Consider the following 17,447-nt stretch of genomic DNA (forward strand, 5'->3'; position numbering starts at 1 on the left):
ACTATGAACTGCCCTGAGTGTAATCATCTAGTTGTAGAAAGGAAAGTGTAAATTAGAAAACGGAGCACTGAGGCTGTGATATTTCCGTGATTTATTGGATAAGTATCCACAAATATGCCTGAAATAAGAAATTTCCCCCTTCTTGCAACTTTTAAAGTATGACTTCTTCAACATTGGAAGAATGCAGTGGGAAGGCAGGGCATGACATGGAAGTTCTCTGATGTGGGTGAGTGCCCAGATTCGGTGGTGAGCTTTACACACCCCTTTCCAGCAGGCGACCCAACTCCTCCAGTGTTGAAGCAAGGTGCCAGAGCTTCCAGAACTGTCAGTTCGAATCACTTCTCAAACAATGCCCACCATTGGAGCCCTAGGCCTAACAATTCCAAACCCAGCCTTACAATGGCGCTTGCCAGTTAAAATCTGCCTGTCTGCAGAAAGCAAATTGCAGTGCTAATTAACTGTTAATGCCTGCAGATGTTTGATGTTTAAGAATCTATGTTTTGTGGTCTGCAACAAAAGATGAACAGGGGCTTCAGAGAAGGCTTCAAAGACCCACTAATCCCTCACAGAGGTGGCTCCCAGGAACAAAAGGTGTGCGGGGCTTCAGTGAAGGGCTGAATGATGGAGATCCCTTATCTCTGACACCAGTTCTGAATGATCAGGCTTCTAATTATGGGACTGTGTAATGTCCTCTGGCTCAATAGGATGAAAGAACCAGAGAGATCAAACCTTCCTAGATAGGGTGGAACCTTTTGAGTCCAACTCACAGAAAGACACAGAGAAATCTATAACACAAAACATAGATATTAAAAGACTTTCCAGAATCACAAAAGTCATTCTGCTCCAAAGGTACATATGCAAATATACACAATTATACCTAATAAAGGATTTTGATTTTACTGTGAACTATCACTTTCTTCCTATTTAAACTATTTATTAGGGTTGTTGTGGGACCAAAAGTGGACGGCTGGATGTATGTTTCTTAAATTCCTTAAATATAACAATAGGCTGTACACTCAATAGCGGAAAAACAAAAGGATAGAATGTCATGAAAATGTGAATTTCTTCACTGCATATCCATGTTCCACCACTCCCACCAAAAAAAAGTCCATGGCATTTTTAGGATTAATACTGGAAGGGTGAAAAGTATGAAGTGGTCTCTCTATCTTGAACAAAAGTTTGCTGGGCAAAGAAAGCTTTTGGTTGTTGGAAGAAATATCTTTCTGGTTCAGTTCCAAGTGGGGAAAAAGACACTGGAAACATGGAGGCTGTTTGGAAGGTTTAATGGTGGACAGGACCACATGGCTTGAAGCTCCAAAGTGAAAAGGATGATCACATCCTTCAAGGTGAAGGAAAAGATCAAGAAGGACTGATATGCTGAGAGTGCCTGGGTTGTATAACCTTTGTTGGGATTCGAATTGGAGCTTGTATTCTGATTGGTTGTCAGACTCCCATGGGGCCATGCAGGGGCAACTCTGTAGGCTGTCCTGAGTTCCAGGCTTGGTTGAGCCTTGCTGGATGATGATGCACTGAAAAGGACTTTTGAACAATTGCTATAGCTTTACCTGGAGATCTTTGTTATGATTGTAAAGTATTCTGGCCCAGGCCTTAATGGCCCACCCATTAACAAAGGTGGGGGTGAGTTTCTGCTTCTGAGGTGAGTTTCTGCTCTTGAGTTTCTACTCTTTTTAGGGGGAAATAGTCTGCCTTATTAATATTTCCTAGGATATTTCATTTTTCTAGGAGAGGGGTGGGTGCTAACTTCCTACATGGTGGTACAGCGAATACATTTTGGTTTGCTGTTAATTGAGCTAAATCTCAAAGCACAGAAATACTAAGAAATACTAAGGGAAAAAAAGGCTTCCCACAAAAAAAATAAAATCCAGATCCAGATCTTTGATGGGTGAGATAGTTTTTTTAAAACAACAGATGCCCCAGGGGAGTAAGGATTGTATTTGTGTCGCTTTGTCTGTTTATCTTTGCCTTTAACTATACTTGCTATTCAAAAAATAGCAGGTGAAACTGTTCACAACAGGGAGGGGACCTGATATCAGGTGTTAACTGCAATATGCCAAGTGTCAGAAATGTAACCTCTCTGATAAGAGCAAAGAATTATCTTTACCCCCAGTTGTTAATTGGGTATTTTGTTAAGCCACAGAGTCCAGGGGGACAAACCAAGTTAGCAATTTGATGATTACATGATCCACCAGTGCTTTTTTCTCCCCTCATCCAGATTGGACAAGTAAAATTTACTTAGGACTCTTTCCCAACTGCCTGCCTAGGACCCAACCTATACATTCTTCAAAACCTCTGAAGTAATATTTTTATTACCCATTTCCCTCTCTACTTTTAAGTGTTCATTAAGAGACTTTTTTTAAAAAAAACCTCCAGATTTAAGAAAATTATGTTTTTCAATACTCTGAATAATATTCTTCATTTTAGTGTGTCATTTAGAACTAGGAAATGTCAGTTCACACAGTGATGTCTGTATCAGTCTGATGCCTGCTCCATGATCATTTTTCCTACACGCAAGGTTGGGTGGTTGAATGTCTATTAGCGTACCCAAATGCAGAGAGTTTTATGAACAAACTGGGGTTTCAAAGGGCTCTTTGGAGAGGATAATTGAAACCCCTTTCTTCCTTTCTGTTCCCCTCTGCCATCCTCCTCCCTTTGCCTTCCGCTGTTTTGGGTCTTTTGTATTGTTCTCTATATTTAAAAGGTTTTAACAATTTTGAACCATCCAGAGTTGCTGGGAAATGGTTGCTGGGAATACTATTATTATTATTATGGTTGGTCGCACAGTCTGATATCTAGACCGGATTTGGCATATTTACCCACCTATCAGATCCTTCCCAAGGATTTGGGATAGGCAGGACTTTGCTGTTTAATAGCAAGAGCACTTAGACTTATATATCGCTCCATAGTGCTTTATCCTACTCTCTTGAGTGGTTTACAGAGTCAGCATATTGCCCTCAACAATCTGGGTCCTCATTTTACTGACCTCGGAAAGATGGAAAGGCTGAAGTCAACCTTGAGCCAGTCAGGATCGAACTGATGGCAGTCGGCAGAATTAGCTCCCAATACTTGCATTCTAATCCCTGTGCCACCATGGCTCTTAATATTAAAGGCATTGTTGCAGGGCATTGTTATTAGCAGCCGCCAGTCCTTTAGCTGGTGTTGGCCTTCATCTACAAGTTCTTCCCAAGAACTGAGGATGTCATCATGTATCAGCATCCTCTAGCCATGGGCCTTTTTGCAACCAACTGATTGTTGGAAGAAATATCCTTCTGGGTTCAGTTCCAAGTGGGGGAAAAGACACTGGAAACATGGAGGCTGTTTGGAAGGTTTAATGGTGGACAGGACCACATGGCTTGAAGCTCCAAAGTGAAAAGGATGATCACATGCTTCAAGGTGAAGGAAGAGATCAAGAAGAAGGACTGATATGCTGAGAGTGCCTGGGTTGTATAACCTTCGTTGGGATTTGAATTGGAGCTTGTATTCTGATTGGTTGTCAGACTCCCATGGGGCCATGCAGGGGCAACTCTGTAGGCTGTCCTGAGTTCCAGGCTAGGTTGAGCCTTGCCTGATGATGATGCACTGAAAAGGGCTTTTGGCAATTGCAATAGCTTTACCTGGAGATCTTTGTTATGTAAAGTATTCTGGCCCAGGCCTTAATGGCCCACCCATTAACAAAGGTGGGGGGTGAGCTTCTGCTTCTGAGTTGTTTCTGCTTCTGAGTTTCTACTCTTTTTAGGGGAAATATTCTGCCTTTTTAATATTTCCTAGGCTATTTCAATTTTCTAGGAGAGGAGTGGGTGCTAACTTCCTATATGATGAAAAGTTTGTCAATGCGCAGAGATTTTTTTATTTTTTAAACGTGCGCGTGCTTAATAAAGGAAAGATATTATTAGGCTCCTTGTTGTTCAGTTCTGACCCAGAAAGAATTCACTATAGAAATTCCGGGAGGGTGGAGTGGGGGGGGGACAGACGGGGAGACAGACCTGCAGAGGTTCTGGCGAGCAGCGCGCCCCTGTGGGCAAAGTGCCGAAGCTGCCCTTTTTCCTTGAAAAGTCTGCGCCGCGTATTTATTTTCCTGTGTAACCCTGCCAGACGGCGTCTGCCTCTCTGAAGCTTGCAGCGATTTCCTTTCCAAGCCTGCCCTTATCTTCTCCTGCACGTTGACTCCGGGTGACTAATAACACAATAACATCATAAAGTCGGGTTTGTTTACTCCGCTCTCCCGGGGGTGCGTATAAAAGGAGCCGCCGAGAGTCCGACCGGAGCCAGAAGCGCTCGAGGAGCCTCGCTGGAAACAGCAAGCAGCTGCAAGCAGTAGTAGTAGTGATAGTAGCAGCAGCAGCAGCAGCAGCGCCTGCCCACCTGCTCCACAAAGCCCTCCTCTATTGCGCGCAGCCTGCCTCTCGGACTGCGGCCAGAGGTGGCTTCGGGGACGGGAGGGATCGAGCGATCGTGCCCGCCTGCAACCTGCCTCGGGACTTTGAAGCGGGGGGTTTATAAAGGGCGTTCAATTCCCTCTTGCCCGCCCCTGGGGTTAAGCCGGAGGAACCGTCGGGATGGATTACGCGCGGATGATCCTCCTTCCCCTGCTTTTTGTGATCAGCCAGGGAGCTCAACACGCCGGTAAGTTTGATGTTTGGAATTGTTCAAGTCTTCTGCACGTGGATTCTTTTAGCCCAGGTTGGGCTTCGCCGATAGGCTGCATCCGTCTCCAAGGAAGACCGCCAAAACTCGGGCGCTCTGTGGTTCCAAAACGGGGCTCTCCAACCTTGGCAACTTTAAGCCTGGCGGACTTCAACTCCTCCAAGGCTTCAAGTTTGCCAAGGTTGGGAGGAAGATTCCCTAATCCAAAAGCCAGGTCAGGCGCTTGCTTAGCCTCGTCAAGGGGCAACTTCAGGACTCCGGTCCTCAAGGCCAATTCATCCGAAAAATCGTTAGACGCCGGTCCTAGGTTCGATCCCGCGGGCGAAGGCTGCTTCTGAGAGGTGGCGGGATCTACTGCTGTAAAGCTCGCTTTAGCGGTGGCCGCTGCGAATTTGGGGAGCAAGTTTTAGCACTAGAATTCTTTTTTTTTTTTAAAAAAAAGAAATACGTCCAAGGAGGTATTGGAAGAGCTCTTCTGCCTGCTGGATTCACTAGCTCGCTAGGCGATTAGCCCAGAGGGATGGTTTGAGAGTTGGAAAGTTGAGTGAGATTCAGGCAGCAAAATCTTGGGACACTTGAGAGCGGATGGACAAACCCTAAGTAGAATTAAAGAGACTTCAGCATTCGCTAGCAAACCACACACTCCATGGCGCTGATGAGGTTACCTAATTGGGCCATGAGACGTCTGGAAAAAAACAGAAGCATCCGAGCTCAGAAGAGCACCAAGGGCTCCAGATAATTAAGAGAGAGCGTGGATCTGTTGATTTCAAAGGAGGCGAGGTAAATGGGCTTAAAAACTGATATCCTCAGCTGCGATTCTCCAGAAACTAAACCAGGTATCGCCACTGAACAAGCCACTGCGGTTGCATTCGTACGATACGCCGCCCTAAAAACAATTGTAGGTTAATGTGATGTTGGCATGGTTCGTTCCTCCTCGAGGCAGAATGTGTGTGTGTGTGTGTTTTGGCTTGGGCTTCGCCACTGTGATAGGTAAACCCCGATTTAAAGTTTATCGTGTTGTGCCAGGTAGAGGTTAGTAACTCTAAGCCTTCTCAATTGTAGCGGTTTCCCTCTTTGCAGTCCAGCGTGAGTTTCGGATAGCTTTCCCCAACCCCTCGCGTCATTCACAAGTGCTGGTTTTGGCATTGGGGGAAAATTGAAATCCCGGTTTATTTTGGGGGGCGAGCGTCTCTTTGGGCGATCCCATAAAAGCGAAAACTGACCGGAAGGTGCATCCCCCCCCCCAAGAGGCAACTTGACTTTCTGGTTGTTGTTTTTTGTTTGTTTGTTTTTGCTTGAAAAACGTTTCGCTTCTCATCCAAGAAGCTTCTTCAGCTCTGACTGGAGGGTGGGGGATTCATTTCTTCCCAGGGTGCCCTATGCAAGACACTGTAACAGCTGAAGCAGCTTCTTGGAGGAGAAGCGAAACGTTTTCAAAGAAAAAAAGAAATAAACCAGAAAGTCCAGTTGCCTCTTGAGGGGAAAAAAAAAACACCTTTGGGACAACCAGGACCTGGATGGCTGAGAATCTCCATAGACAGGAAAGGGTTTTGCGCCCCCGGCTCCCCCGTCATTTGCTTCATAGAGGTAGGCTATCCAGTTCCCCTTCAACTATTTGGGACTACACTTCCCATGAACCGCGCTGCCTAAAGGCTCGGAAGCGCTGTATAGAATAGCCTGCTAGCACCTGGGGGGGCTTGCTCGCCTTTGCAGCCAGAGCGCCCGTCAACCCGATAGACTAAGCAGGGGTCTCCAACCTGGGCCACTTTAAGCCTGGTGGACTTCAATTCCCAGAATTCCCCAGCCAGCTGGCTGGGGAATTCTGGGAGTTGAAGTCCTCCAGGCTTAAAGTGGCCCAGGTTGGAGACCCCCTGGGATAGAGAGAGCTTGGTTGGCTTCCAGGGAGGATCGGAATGGGCTGGGAGGTTCGGTTCCAAACCGGACTAGCCGGTGTTTGCATTTCCCGCTCTGGCCCCTTAAAACGACGCGGGTCGCTCAGCGAGGAGCCCCGTGCAGTTCTCGAAGCTTTTCCACAGGTTTACCCCCACCCCCGCCCCTCAGGCTTCCCCACGTCTCCTCAGTTCGTCCGAGATGCTCCGCTTCCCTTTTCCCAACCGGCTCTTTCTTTCCCCGCTTTAATCTCCCGCTTCCTCCTGCTTCGAATCGCTTCTGCCTCTGGCATCGCTCAGCGACGGTTATGTTTTTTTCTCTTTCTCCTCAGACGCGGCGGTCGGTGCCTGGGTGGGAGCCACCAAGCAGCCCGCGAGCGCCCCCTCACCGCCACGCAGGGTGAAGCGTTGCTCCTGTTATTCCCTGATGGACAAAGAGTGCATCTATTTCTGCCACCTGGACATCATCTGGATTAACACCCCGGAGTAAGTACGGCCTCCTCCTTGGCACTAAGCCATTAATGTAGTGCTTTAAAAAAAAAAATATCGCTGCGGGGCTGTGTTTAATTACGTCTAGGATTCCTCTGTTAAGGCCAGCTCAGCTTTTTATCTGGCCACGGCTATCTAAAGTCAGGGGTCCACAAACTTGGTCACTTGAAGACTTGTGGACTTCAACTCCCAGAATTCCTCAGCCAGCTTTGCTTTAAGCTTTGCTGGCTGAGGAGTTCTAGGAGTTGAAGTCCACAAGTCTTAAAGTGACCAAGGTTGGAGACCCCTGATTAAAGTATCAGCCAGAAATGGACAAACTTACACTAGAGTTAAAAGGTAAAGAAGATTCAGAGTATTATGCGGTATGGGAAAATTGGTATGAAGGGATAGACAATAGGAATAAAAATTGTAGAGAGAAGAAGAAGGTATTGTGATATATACGAGTAATTAGAAGTGTATGGAAATGTGTAACAAAGATGCCTCAGTACTGTTAAAGATGCTTAAAATGTGTAAAGAGAAAAAAATGCAATAAAAATATTAAAAATAAATAAAGTATCAGCCGGATCCAAAGCCCCACAAATGGGAAGTCTAATTGCACAATAGACTTAGAATAATTTGGGGAAAGCTCTATTAGTTCAGGCAGAGTTGCTTGCTTCTAGCAATTTAAAGAAGCAAAGGTGAATTGCCACAATCAGCACCAGGTTAGAAGAAGTGGGTATAAAAATAAGTGTGTTAGGGTAACGAGTGCACACCCCAGAACTGTTTTCCTGGAAAAGTATAAATACAGGTAGTCCTCGACTTACAACCAACAATTGAGTCCCAAATTTCTGTTGCTAAGTAAGACATTTGTTAAGTGAGTTTTGCCCCATGTTATGACTTACCTCGCCACAGTTGTTAAGTGAATCCCTCCAGTTGTTAAATTTGTAACATGGTTGTTAAGTGAATCTGGCTTCCCCATTGACTTTGCTTGTCAGAAGGTCGCAAAAGGGGATCGCATGACCCCAAAATATTTGCAACTGTCATAAATATGAGTCAGTTGCCAAGTGTCTGAATTTCGGGGTGCTGCAATGGTCAGATGAGAGGAAAAAGGGTCGTAAGGGTCACTTTTTTTCAGTGCCGTTGTAACTTTGATCGGTCACTAAATGAACTCTTGTAAGTTGAGGACTACCTGAATTAATGTAATTCTTTTGGATTGGCCTCTGCATCTAATACAGTGGCATTCTGCTTGCTTCTAAGCAGTTTGTAGATTTGCAACCTTGCTCTTTGTAGCTATGTATTTAAGGGTGCCACGCTGCAGCTTGGCGAGTAAGGATTATTAACAGCAAACATTTGTTTGGATGTATTTCTTAATTTGCAATGTATTTGCATGGGCTGTTTTTATTAAATTGTCAAAGCCTGCAGACATAATCCTAAGGTTTAATGTAGTTTTTTTCTGCATTGTATTTATTACACACAATACAACAAATACATGCATATTTACATACATGCATATATGCATGCATACATACATATTTGATAGTACAGCACTGTTCAAACAAGCTCAGCTATTTGCTCTCATGCATGAAATCTGATTTTAATTGGTTCATTTGTGGTATTAAACTGAAACTGGCTTGGTATACCATGAGCAGAGTTTGCAAAGACAAAATCTGGCCCCAGTGTTCTCCTATGGGATTCTGCTGCATTAGCAGCATGTGAGGCGGAACTGCAGTTAATCAAATTAGCAAAGGCAAGCCAAAGACAGGTTGCTATCAGACAAATTGTGTTGTGTAATCCTTGATAAGCGTGCTGAAATGTATTTGAACGCCGCCATCTGCTGCTAGCACATACCAATCCTGCTTTAGTTATTTGGCTTAAAAGGAGGTCTGTGGGTGAGGGAGTTTGAGGATGCTTCTTTGGTAAGAGGATACTAATAACGGTGCCAAATTATTAGAAGTTTGAACTGTGATTGGCCTCATAGATGACTGTGTGTATGGAGCTTGGTAAAACCAGACATTTCACACCAAGTTGTAATTCCAATCTGATTCTGCCAGCATGGTCAGCGGTGAGGGATGATGGGAATTGTAGCCTAGGAATAACTGGGAGACCACATGTTACTCATTGAATATATTTTTTAAATTTTTTCATGATAGGCGGATTGTGCCATATGGGCTTGGAAGCCTTTCTCGAACCAGACGGTCTGTAAAAGACTTACCACTTGACACACTTCAGCCATCTCACAGCAGATGCCACTGTGCTAGCCTGAACGACAAGAAGTGTATGAACTTTTGTCAGTCAAGAACAGAGCACAGGTAAATTTTCTTTTGCTAGCCTATAGTGAATGGATTATAAATTGGATCCCAATATGCCTACTTCATCTCTAAATATTTGAGTTACCATAGCCTGACTTTTGCGGTGGTATCAATTAAGTGAACAAAGGCTACGGGCTTTGAAGCATCGAAAGAAACAGGGTGTCATTAAAGTTTATCATGTTCAACTAGCACTAGGATGCTAGTCTTATTTAGACATGATACCCATGATTTTGAGCAGGGACAAGCAACTGATGCCCTCTTTTGAAGTTCAAATGTCATCATTCCCAGTCAATATGGCTAATGGTATAGTCTATCAGAGTGCAGCTCCCAACATTTGGAGGATATGGGATGCTTCTCTCTGATCTTGGATATTTTCTTCAACCAAATCAGGGGTCTGACTGACTGAGGAATTCTGGAAGTCCACAAGTCTTAATATTGCCAAGTTTGGAGACCCTTGAACTTAATCAGTGCGATTAAGGTGTTAAACTGTAGCCATGGAAGCTTGTTTTGTGGCTTTTGAGTTAGTTACCCTTTCAATTTATTGTACTCCATAGAGTTATTTGGGGGAAATAGGGAAAAAGCTAGTGATATGAGATCCTGGAGAACACCAGGATATTCATTTATTATATTTATATCCTTCCTTTCCTCAGACCCTCAAACTGCCCGATGTACAATCCTTCCTCCAAACTTATCCCTCCATAACTTTATGGGACAGGTTGGGCTGAGCAGGATGAAAGGCCCGGAGTCACCCACTAAACTTCTGTGGCCTTGGTAGAGTCAAACTTGGTAGAATTCTAGCCTTGCTTCACAATCCCTATACCATATAAATTGTCTAAATCTGACCAGTTAAATGAATGAATGAATGTTGTAAAGATAAAGATATAGAGGAAGAATAAGATTAAGCTTTAATAAACGTGCTACAGTAGGTGCAAGAAATGTTAATGTTTCTCACAGCTGTACCTTTTTTTAAATTGATGTGAACAGATCTCAGTCCACTACAGAGAAGGAATGGAAACATCTGTTTAAAGGGAGGGATTGCAAAGGACTTGGACTGAAGTGTACATTTCATCAACTGACTGAAAGCAAGAAAATGAAGAGGTAAAATTGTCCTTTCCACTTCTGGAAAAATGATTGATTCGAGTACATGTACTGCACACCACAACAGAATGCATAAAATCTCAAACAAGTGAAAAGTCAATTCTTTCCCCCCCCAGTGGAAGCTAAGCCAACTCTGCATTTTTTAAACTGGTTTATGTAGCTGATTCCAGTTCTTCGAAATGGACATTTAGAGCTGTGTAATTTCCTATAGACTGATTTGGCAGCTTTTCCCCAATGTGTAGTGTTTTTAGTTAAGATATCAATGTACTGTTCTCCATATACAGTGAAACTCATTTTATCAGAACTTGAGCCAAGAGCCTCTGCAGGGAACTGACCAATTTTCGGCACCAATTAAGTCTTCTGCATAAAAAGTGTAAATGGCACAATTCATATTGTTATGCAAATCACCCAAGGAGAGGGTCTTAATTTCATGAATGTTTGTTAATAACCATCTGCCCCCTATTATAGCTATTCCATTAAAATGAGGTTTTGTTACTTGTTCTTATAGATAATAATGTCATTCTTCCCAGAGGTTTCTTTTTAATTTTGCATGTGGGACATTGTTGTTGTCATTCACACCTCCTTTCTGCTATAGCTTTAACAGAAGTCAAATATAAAGGTGTTTAGCAAGTAGATACTTTTAGTATCCCCCTTTTCTTGGAGATTAAATTGATTGATCAATATGTGCCATCTAATTGGTGTCAACTCTTAGTAATTCCATAAATAGATTTTCTCTGAATGATCTGTCCCCAGCCTCTTTAACTCTTCCAACAAGGCACTTGTTGCTGCTGTAATTGAGTCCATCCAGAGGTCAAATATTATATTAATATTTTAGTTACCTCCTAAACCTCCTCCCAAAGTGAGGAAAATTTGAATGCTGCAAGAGTATGTGAATTTACATTATACGCCTTGCATCACATCTCCAACAGTAGTATGAAAAATAATATTATACCTTTAGGTGTATGTAACTCTGGGTTGTAGAGAGATTAAAGAATTTGTATTTCCCCCCAAAAAGGATAATTAATTAAATGTTCATGTGACTAAGACAACTAGCATATGTGACATCTGTATACAGTACACCACCATATTCGATCATTTAAATTGATGTGTTCTCTTCTATTTCTGCAGGTTGGATACTCTTCGAAACAGTATCAAAGCTTCTTCCAATATTGCCAAACTGCTAAGCAAGCTGCACAAACCAAGGAAGCTGAAGCATAACCGGACATACGAAAAACAAAACATCTGGCAAAGTTTGAAAATGACATCGTAGTGGAAAGATCACCAGGCCTAATCCTCAAGTCACCACGACTTTCTAACAAACCTTTGCTGAGGCTTTTGTTTTGGCTTCTTCACATTCTACTTCAGGAAAAGATCAAGGAAAGTTGATCTAAATATTAACTCTCTAAACAAGTAAAGGAGAGCCCACATAAATATTCCATTCAGACTGATGACAACGCAGATAAAGACTTATTGGAATTCAGTGGATCAAAGAAGATCTCAACAGTTTCCTTTAAAGACTGTCAAATGAAGAATGGACATGTTTGGATCCCAGCTCCAAAAAGAGAGTAACATTTAAAGCAGGGGTGTCAAACTGGCGGCCCATGGCCCAGATGCGTCATGCACAGGCCACACCTACCCCAGCTCCACAAATAGAAAAACGTCACAAAATATCACGTGACAGCAACGAGTTTGTCACCTGTGATTTAAAGCATCACCTCCTTTGATTTATCAGGGTTCAGCCACGGTATAACCCAAAGCCAGTTCAAAAATGGAAAGATCAAGATTTGAAAGAGAAGATGCCTTAGTTCTGATCTTGATTAAAGGCCAAATAACTTTGCTATTCTGATTGAGGCACATATTCTAAATTACAGGTCTACCTCATATGCTCTGAGTTGCACTCTTGCCAAACTAATATTTCAGCTATTTTAATGAGGTTTGAGTGTTGGCTTCAACCTCTTACCTTTAACCATGATTGCTTATAGTTTAGTTAATTTAGCTTTAGACTTTCAGGATTGCAGATTACGTTTGTCTACAATCTGGTGGTAAGAGAATGAAATAAATTGCCCCCATCCCAAAGATGCAATGTCGTCTGAGAAAATGGATCTCACTGTTTTTCAGTGGATCATGTTTTTAAAAGAGTGTTATTAGAATTGGAGTGATAAAGGATTGTTAAATACCTGAAGTTCAGTATATATGAAAACATCAAAATTTAGTGCCACTGAATGAAATATGAACTGAATGATCAAAGTTGTACGAAGAGGTTGTGCTGTTTAGCTTCGCTCTCTATAAATAAAATCTGACGGCAAAGCTAGTTTAAAACTAAGATGAAAGGCTTATCCTAAGCAAACATGAATAGCAATGGATTTATCTATATGATAAATTTTCTGTATAATATTTCTGGATCATATTTTGTATGATGTGTTCTTTACCGTTATATTTATATTCAGGCAATTGTCAATTATATTTACTATGTTGAACTTATATTAAAACAGGCCATATTGGTCTATATGTTTATATGTTTTATAAATTTCTGTATGAAATTGGAAAATTCTTTATGCCTGTTAAGGTAAATATACTAGAAATAAATATTTTGAACTACTCAGTCTGTTTTATAGTATATTGATTTTTTTTTTGTACTCTTATGTTGCTTCTTCACTTTAATCAAACTAACATTTTCCGTTGTTACAAGATTTCATGCTCATATGTGGACAACATATCGTATTCTTCTCTCAAGTACCTAATCTGAATTGAGTCTTAGGAAACAGAATGTTTTATTCCATTCTTGGATCATCTAAATTGCATTACCTAATGTTCCTTGTAAGCACTTCAGACAAGAATGGGCGCCATATATCAGACATTAAACAATGGTATAACAGACTTGGAATTAACTTTAATATACAGCCTCATAAAACAAATACATATGACTTGGGTTAATGATTGCTGGAAATATCAACGCAAATTGGTATTCATGCATAATTTATGTCCAAGTGATGTATATCTACAATACTGGCAACCTAAACAGTCTCTTAAAATTACAACCCCTTGTACAGGTAGTTACAACTGATTTACAAACATAATTGGGACAAGAATTTCCATTGCTAAGCAAGGTAGTTATGAGAGTCATCCCCAATTTTACCACCTTCTCCGCACATGTAAGTGAAGTTATATATCAAGTGGTTAAGTGACTCATAAGGTCATTAAGCGAATCCAATTTCCCCAATTGACTTTGTTGAAAGCCAGCTAGGTAGGTCGCAAATGGTGATCACGTAACCTCAGAAGCTGCTAATGTTATAAATACATGCCGGTTGCCAAGAATTTTGATCACGTGACCATTGCAACTTTGAACGGTTGCTAAAGGAATGGTTGTAAATCAAGGACTACCTGTAAACTTGTGAAGAATAAGCCAATTGTGTTTACCCACAAAGAAGGCAGCAAGATTCTGAACTAAAGCACATATAAGCTGCCTCTTGGCTGAATAAGTCTGGGGAACCCACAAACATTTGACTGACTCGGCCTTATACACACAGGGAAATGGAGAAGGACTCAACTTTGTTCAACCAACTCACAATGCTCTTCAAGACATCCTCGATGGAGCTGCTAGTAAAAGCAGTCAGTATAAAGTAAAGTCTTCCTGTGATATTTCCCAAGGAAGACAGGGTGGAGCTGAACATATATCCTCATGGCAGAATGCTTGGGGTGGAGGAGGAGAGGAGTCTGTAGGCCTTCCTTCTCTTCTTTGTTGATTCCCACAACATTTCCAAAACAGTCTCCAGTCACTCCCAACTATCCCGGGTAATTAGTACTATTAGCACTAGTAATATTGACAAGGGTGAAGAAGTTCAGTGAGTTCTAGACTTTTAAATGAAACAGGGACTGAAAGCTATCTCCATGCCATGGAAATGCAAATGCTCCATTGGATATTGGGCATCTCCCTTCTTGACCCCATCACACCATTCGACAACATTTTGTGGTGGCACCAATTATAGAGAAGATGAGAGAAGGCCGGCTCTGCTGGTATGGACATGTCCAGACAGAGCAGCATCTTCCACCATGGCCAAGACTGCCTATCGACTAGAAAATGGCTGGTGACTTCCTGGGCATCCAAAACAGAGATGGCAAGACACCATCAACAAAGATATGCCAGTCGTGGGCCTGTGCCCTGGACACACAGCTGGCCATGCAAAATGGTGTTCAATGATCTGAAAAGTAGACTCTGCTCTTGCGGGAATATGCTAGGAGGAGGAGGAGGAGGAGGAGGAGGAGGAGGAGGAGGAGGAGGAGGAGGAGGAGGAGGAAGAAGAAGAAGAAGAAGAAGAAGAAGAGGAGGAGGAGGAGGAGGAGGAGGAGGAGGAGGAGGAGGAGGAGGAGGAGGAGGAAGAAGAAGAAGAAGAAGAAGAAGAAGAAGAAGAAGAAGAAGAAGAAGAAGAAGAAGAAGAAGAAGAAGAAGAAGAAGAAGAAGAAGAAGAAGATATAGACTCATTAAGGCAGCAGGATTATAGTTGCTTTTTTTTGTCCTTTTTCAGCCAAAAACGGAGGGAGCTTGTTGTGGGTTGTTGGTGTGTGAGTGAAAGCAGAGGATTCCGCACCTGTTGCTTGTTTTGGAAACAGCTCCAAGACTTCTTGTCACTGTGAGAATCAGCTGTCATAACAACTTCATGCAGAAATCTCATCTGCAAGTTGACTTGATGTTAAGGGCTGAAGCTGGCAGAAACCAGTCATTCTCAGGGCGGATGGCAGCAGTAGGCAAACAGGAAACGAGTGCAGGTAGTCTTAGACTTATGAACCCAACATTTCTGTTGCTAAGCAAAATGTTTGTTAAGTGGGAATTTGCCCCAATTTTATGACCTTTCTTGCCAAGATTGTTAACTGAATCCCGGCAGCTGTTAAGTGAACAACAGAGTTGTTGAAGTGAATCTGGTTTCCCCATTGACTTGGCTTAAAAGAAGGTTTTGCAAAAGGGGATCATGTGAACGCCCCCCCCCCCAGGGGCACTGCATATCTGTGAGTCAGTTGCCAAACATCTAAATTTTAATCATGTGACCATGGGGATGCTGCAATTGTCATAACGTTCTGCTATGCAAAAACCTAACTGGAGTGCATGATTGATGACTCTTGGCTATGGATGTGTCCCATTGGAGAATTTGAATTATGATACACCCAGGGGGTGGGGGAAAACCAGGATCAAGGGTGACAATGAATGATGTGTCTCAGAAATCGATTACACCCAGGCAGCGCTGGACATTTTTAACTCCCAATAAATCCTTTGAAGTTTTGGAAGTTTGGCTCGAGACTCATGATTTAATTGGGGTAACTGCCGGAATCCTGACACATAAGTGCAGAAAATGGTCATAAGTCATTTTTTTCAGTACTGTTGTCATTTTGACAGGTCACTAAGTGAATTGTTATAAGTGGAGGACCATGCATGTCACCAACTTTTCAAGGTCAGGAAAAGCATGTCCAAAGTTCACTGACTCAGGAAAAGGCCTAGGATCTAAACCTCAGAACTGATATTTCTGTCTTTTTTTAAGTTTTTTTTTTAGTATGCATATCTTTACATATTTATGATTCTTGTCTATAGAGAAGCAGCTTATTCACGTGCCTGAAATCTGTGGAGATTGTGTTATTAGCTAGTTATTAAATATATGACTGTTCTGGGGAGCTACAATTTATTAAGATGCCTTGTGTGAAGTCTGATATTCAGAAAGTGTCCTCAGCTAGAAAAATTGAAAGCATTTGTGAACTTACAGCTAATAAGAAATCAGGTGCCAAAGAGAAAAGCTTTCACAAAATTGTTCATAACATTTTCTACTTAATACAACTCTATTCTCAATGACATTTCTTGTAATCTGAAGCCTTGAAAAGACCTTTTGGGTAACTAAAGTCTAAACAAGCATATAAAAACTGGACTGTTGACTTGTTTATTGGAGATGAAGATACAAAAGTAACTTTTTTTTTACTCTTAGGGGTTTTAATTTGGAAGCTTCCATGTGTTTTCATTTATGAGAAAATGTTTAAAATCAGCTTGGATTCCCCTCTGACAGAGAATGAAAAGGAACTTAATAAATTCCAAGGAATTTACCATTGTTCCCCATAATATAGATACGGCCACCTTTTCATAAAACCAACTTCTTCACAAGAGGTTAAAATAATTTAGAGAAATAAGTCTTTATATCAAGTGAAAAATGTCAGGGACTGATATGCGAACCTTATTAGTAGGTAATCATTTCTAAATTTTCTCAAATGAATTTGTCACACCATACTAAACCATAATGTGGTTTGTCTGTTATTGCTTTTAACATGATAAGTAAACCCACCCAGTGTTATATGGGCTACATTATATGTAAACCATGCTTTTGATGATTGTTCAAGAAACCAAGACAAATATTTGTGTTTTTTTAAATTGTGGATTTTAAAAGAATCTGATCCAGAGATGGATAGGAACATAGCCATACTTCAACACAAATCCTTCAAAATGCATTAAAACAGACATTATCTTTTTTTGACCTATCCCCTTCCCCTCAAAATTAAGAGATTAAATTAGCTATTGTTGAATTACATTTTGCTATTCTCTCAATACAACTGTGTACACATTGTAGTTGGAGGGTGTTGTTGCTTTTGATCAATTTTGGGCTTGTGAATATTGCAGTGTATTGTTTTAATCAAATGGTAGGTTTCAGAATAAATGTATTTATTAGAATAAATTCATTCACTTTTAGAAAGTAAAACCTTGTATGGTTGGGTCCATGTAAGTTATACCCAAAAACTTACCAAAAGTTGAATGCAACATTGAATGTTGTTTTTGTTGTTAATTAAGTGGAAAAGAACAAAATGAAATGATGTCTTATTCCAGCTGTTTTGGTCAGAAATAATGAAGAGTGGCTATCAGGCATTAAAGAGCAGGAAATGGAGAACTGTCATATTTCCGTATTTCAACAGTGCCCCAAATATCCAAGGTTAACAAAATAGCTAAGGGCAGCTAATGGGTCCAGAGGTCACATTTTGACAGACTGAGTCCCCTTGC

At 41.7% G+C, this 17,447-nt stretch overlaps 1 protein-coding gene across 1 annotated transcript; it reads left to right on the forward strand.

Moving 5' to 3' along the window:
- Window positions 1-4,279: 4,279 nt before the first annotated feature.
- Window positions 4,280-13,028, forward strand: EDN1 (endothelin 1). The gene is made up of 5 exons (XM_026669900.2): window positions 4,280-4,641; window positions 6,884-7,037; window positions 9,170-9,328; window positions 10,313-10,426; window positions 11,555-13,028. The coding sequence occupies exons 1-5, from the start codon at window positions 4,575-4,577 to the stop codon at window positions 11,694-11,696; spliced, it is 636 nt and encodes a 211-aa protein (XP_026525685.1). The 5' UTR covers window positions 4,280-4,574; the 3' UTR covers window positions 11,697-13,028.
- Window positions 13,029-17,447: the final 4,419 nt, after the last annotated feature.

The sequence above is a fragment of the Notechis scutatus genome, chromosome 3, assembly GCF_049901735.1.
Source record: "Notechis scutatus isolate UNSWTSFEM ecotype Mainland chromosome 3, rNotScu1.2, whole genome shotgun sequence".
NCBI classification, from domain to species: Eukaryota; Metazoa; Chordata; class Lepidosauria; order Squamata; family Elapidae; genus Notechis; species Notechis scutatus.

Excerpts from the sequence above, each read along its gene's own strand:
- EDN1 (XM_026669900.2), top strand. The coding sequence starts at position 4,575 with ATGGATTACGCGCGGATGATCCTCCTTCCCCTGCTTTTTGTGATCAGC. Across the intron at positions 7,038-9,169 it reads ATCTGGATTAACACCCCGGA|GCGGATTGTGCCATATGGGC; the intron begins GTAAGTACGGCC and ends TTTTCATGATAG. Across the intron at positions 9,329-10,312 it reads CAGTCAAGAACAGAGCACAG|ATCTCAGTCCACTACAGAGA; the intron begins GTAAATTTTCTT and ends TGATGTGAACAG.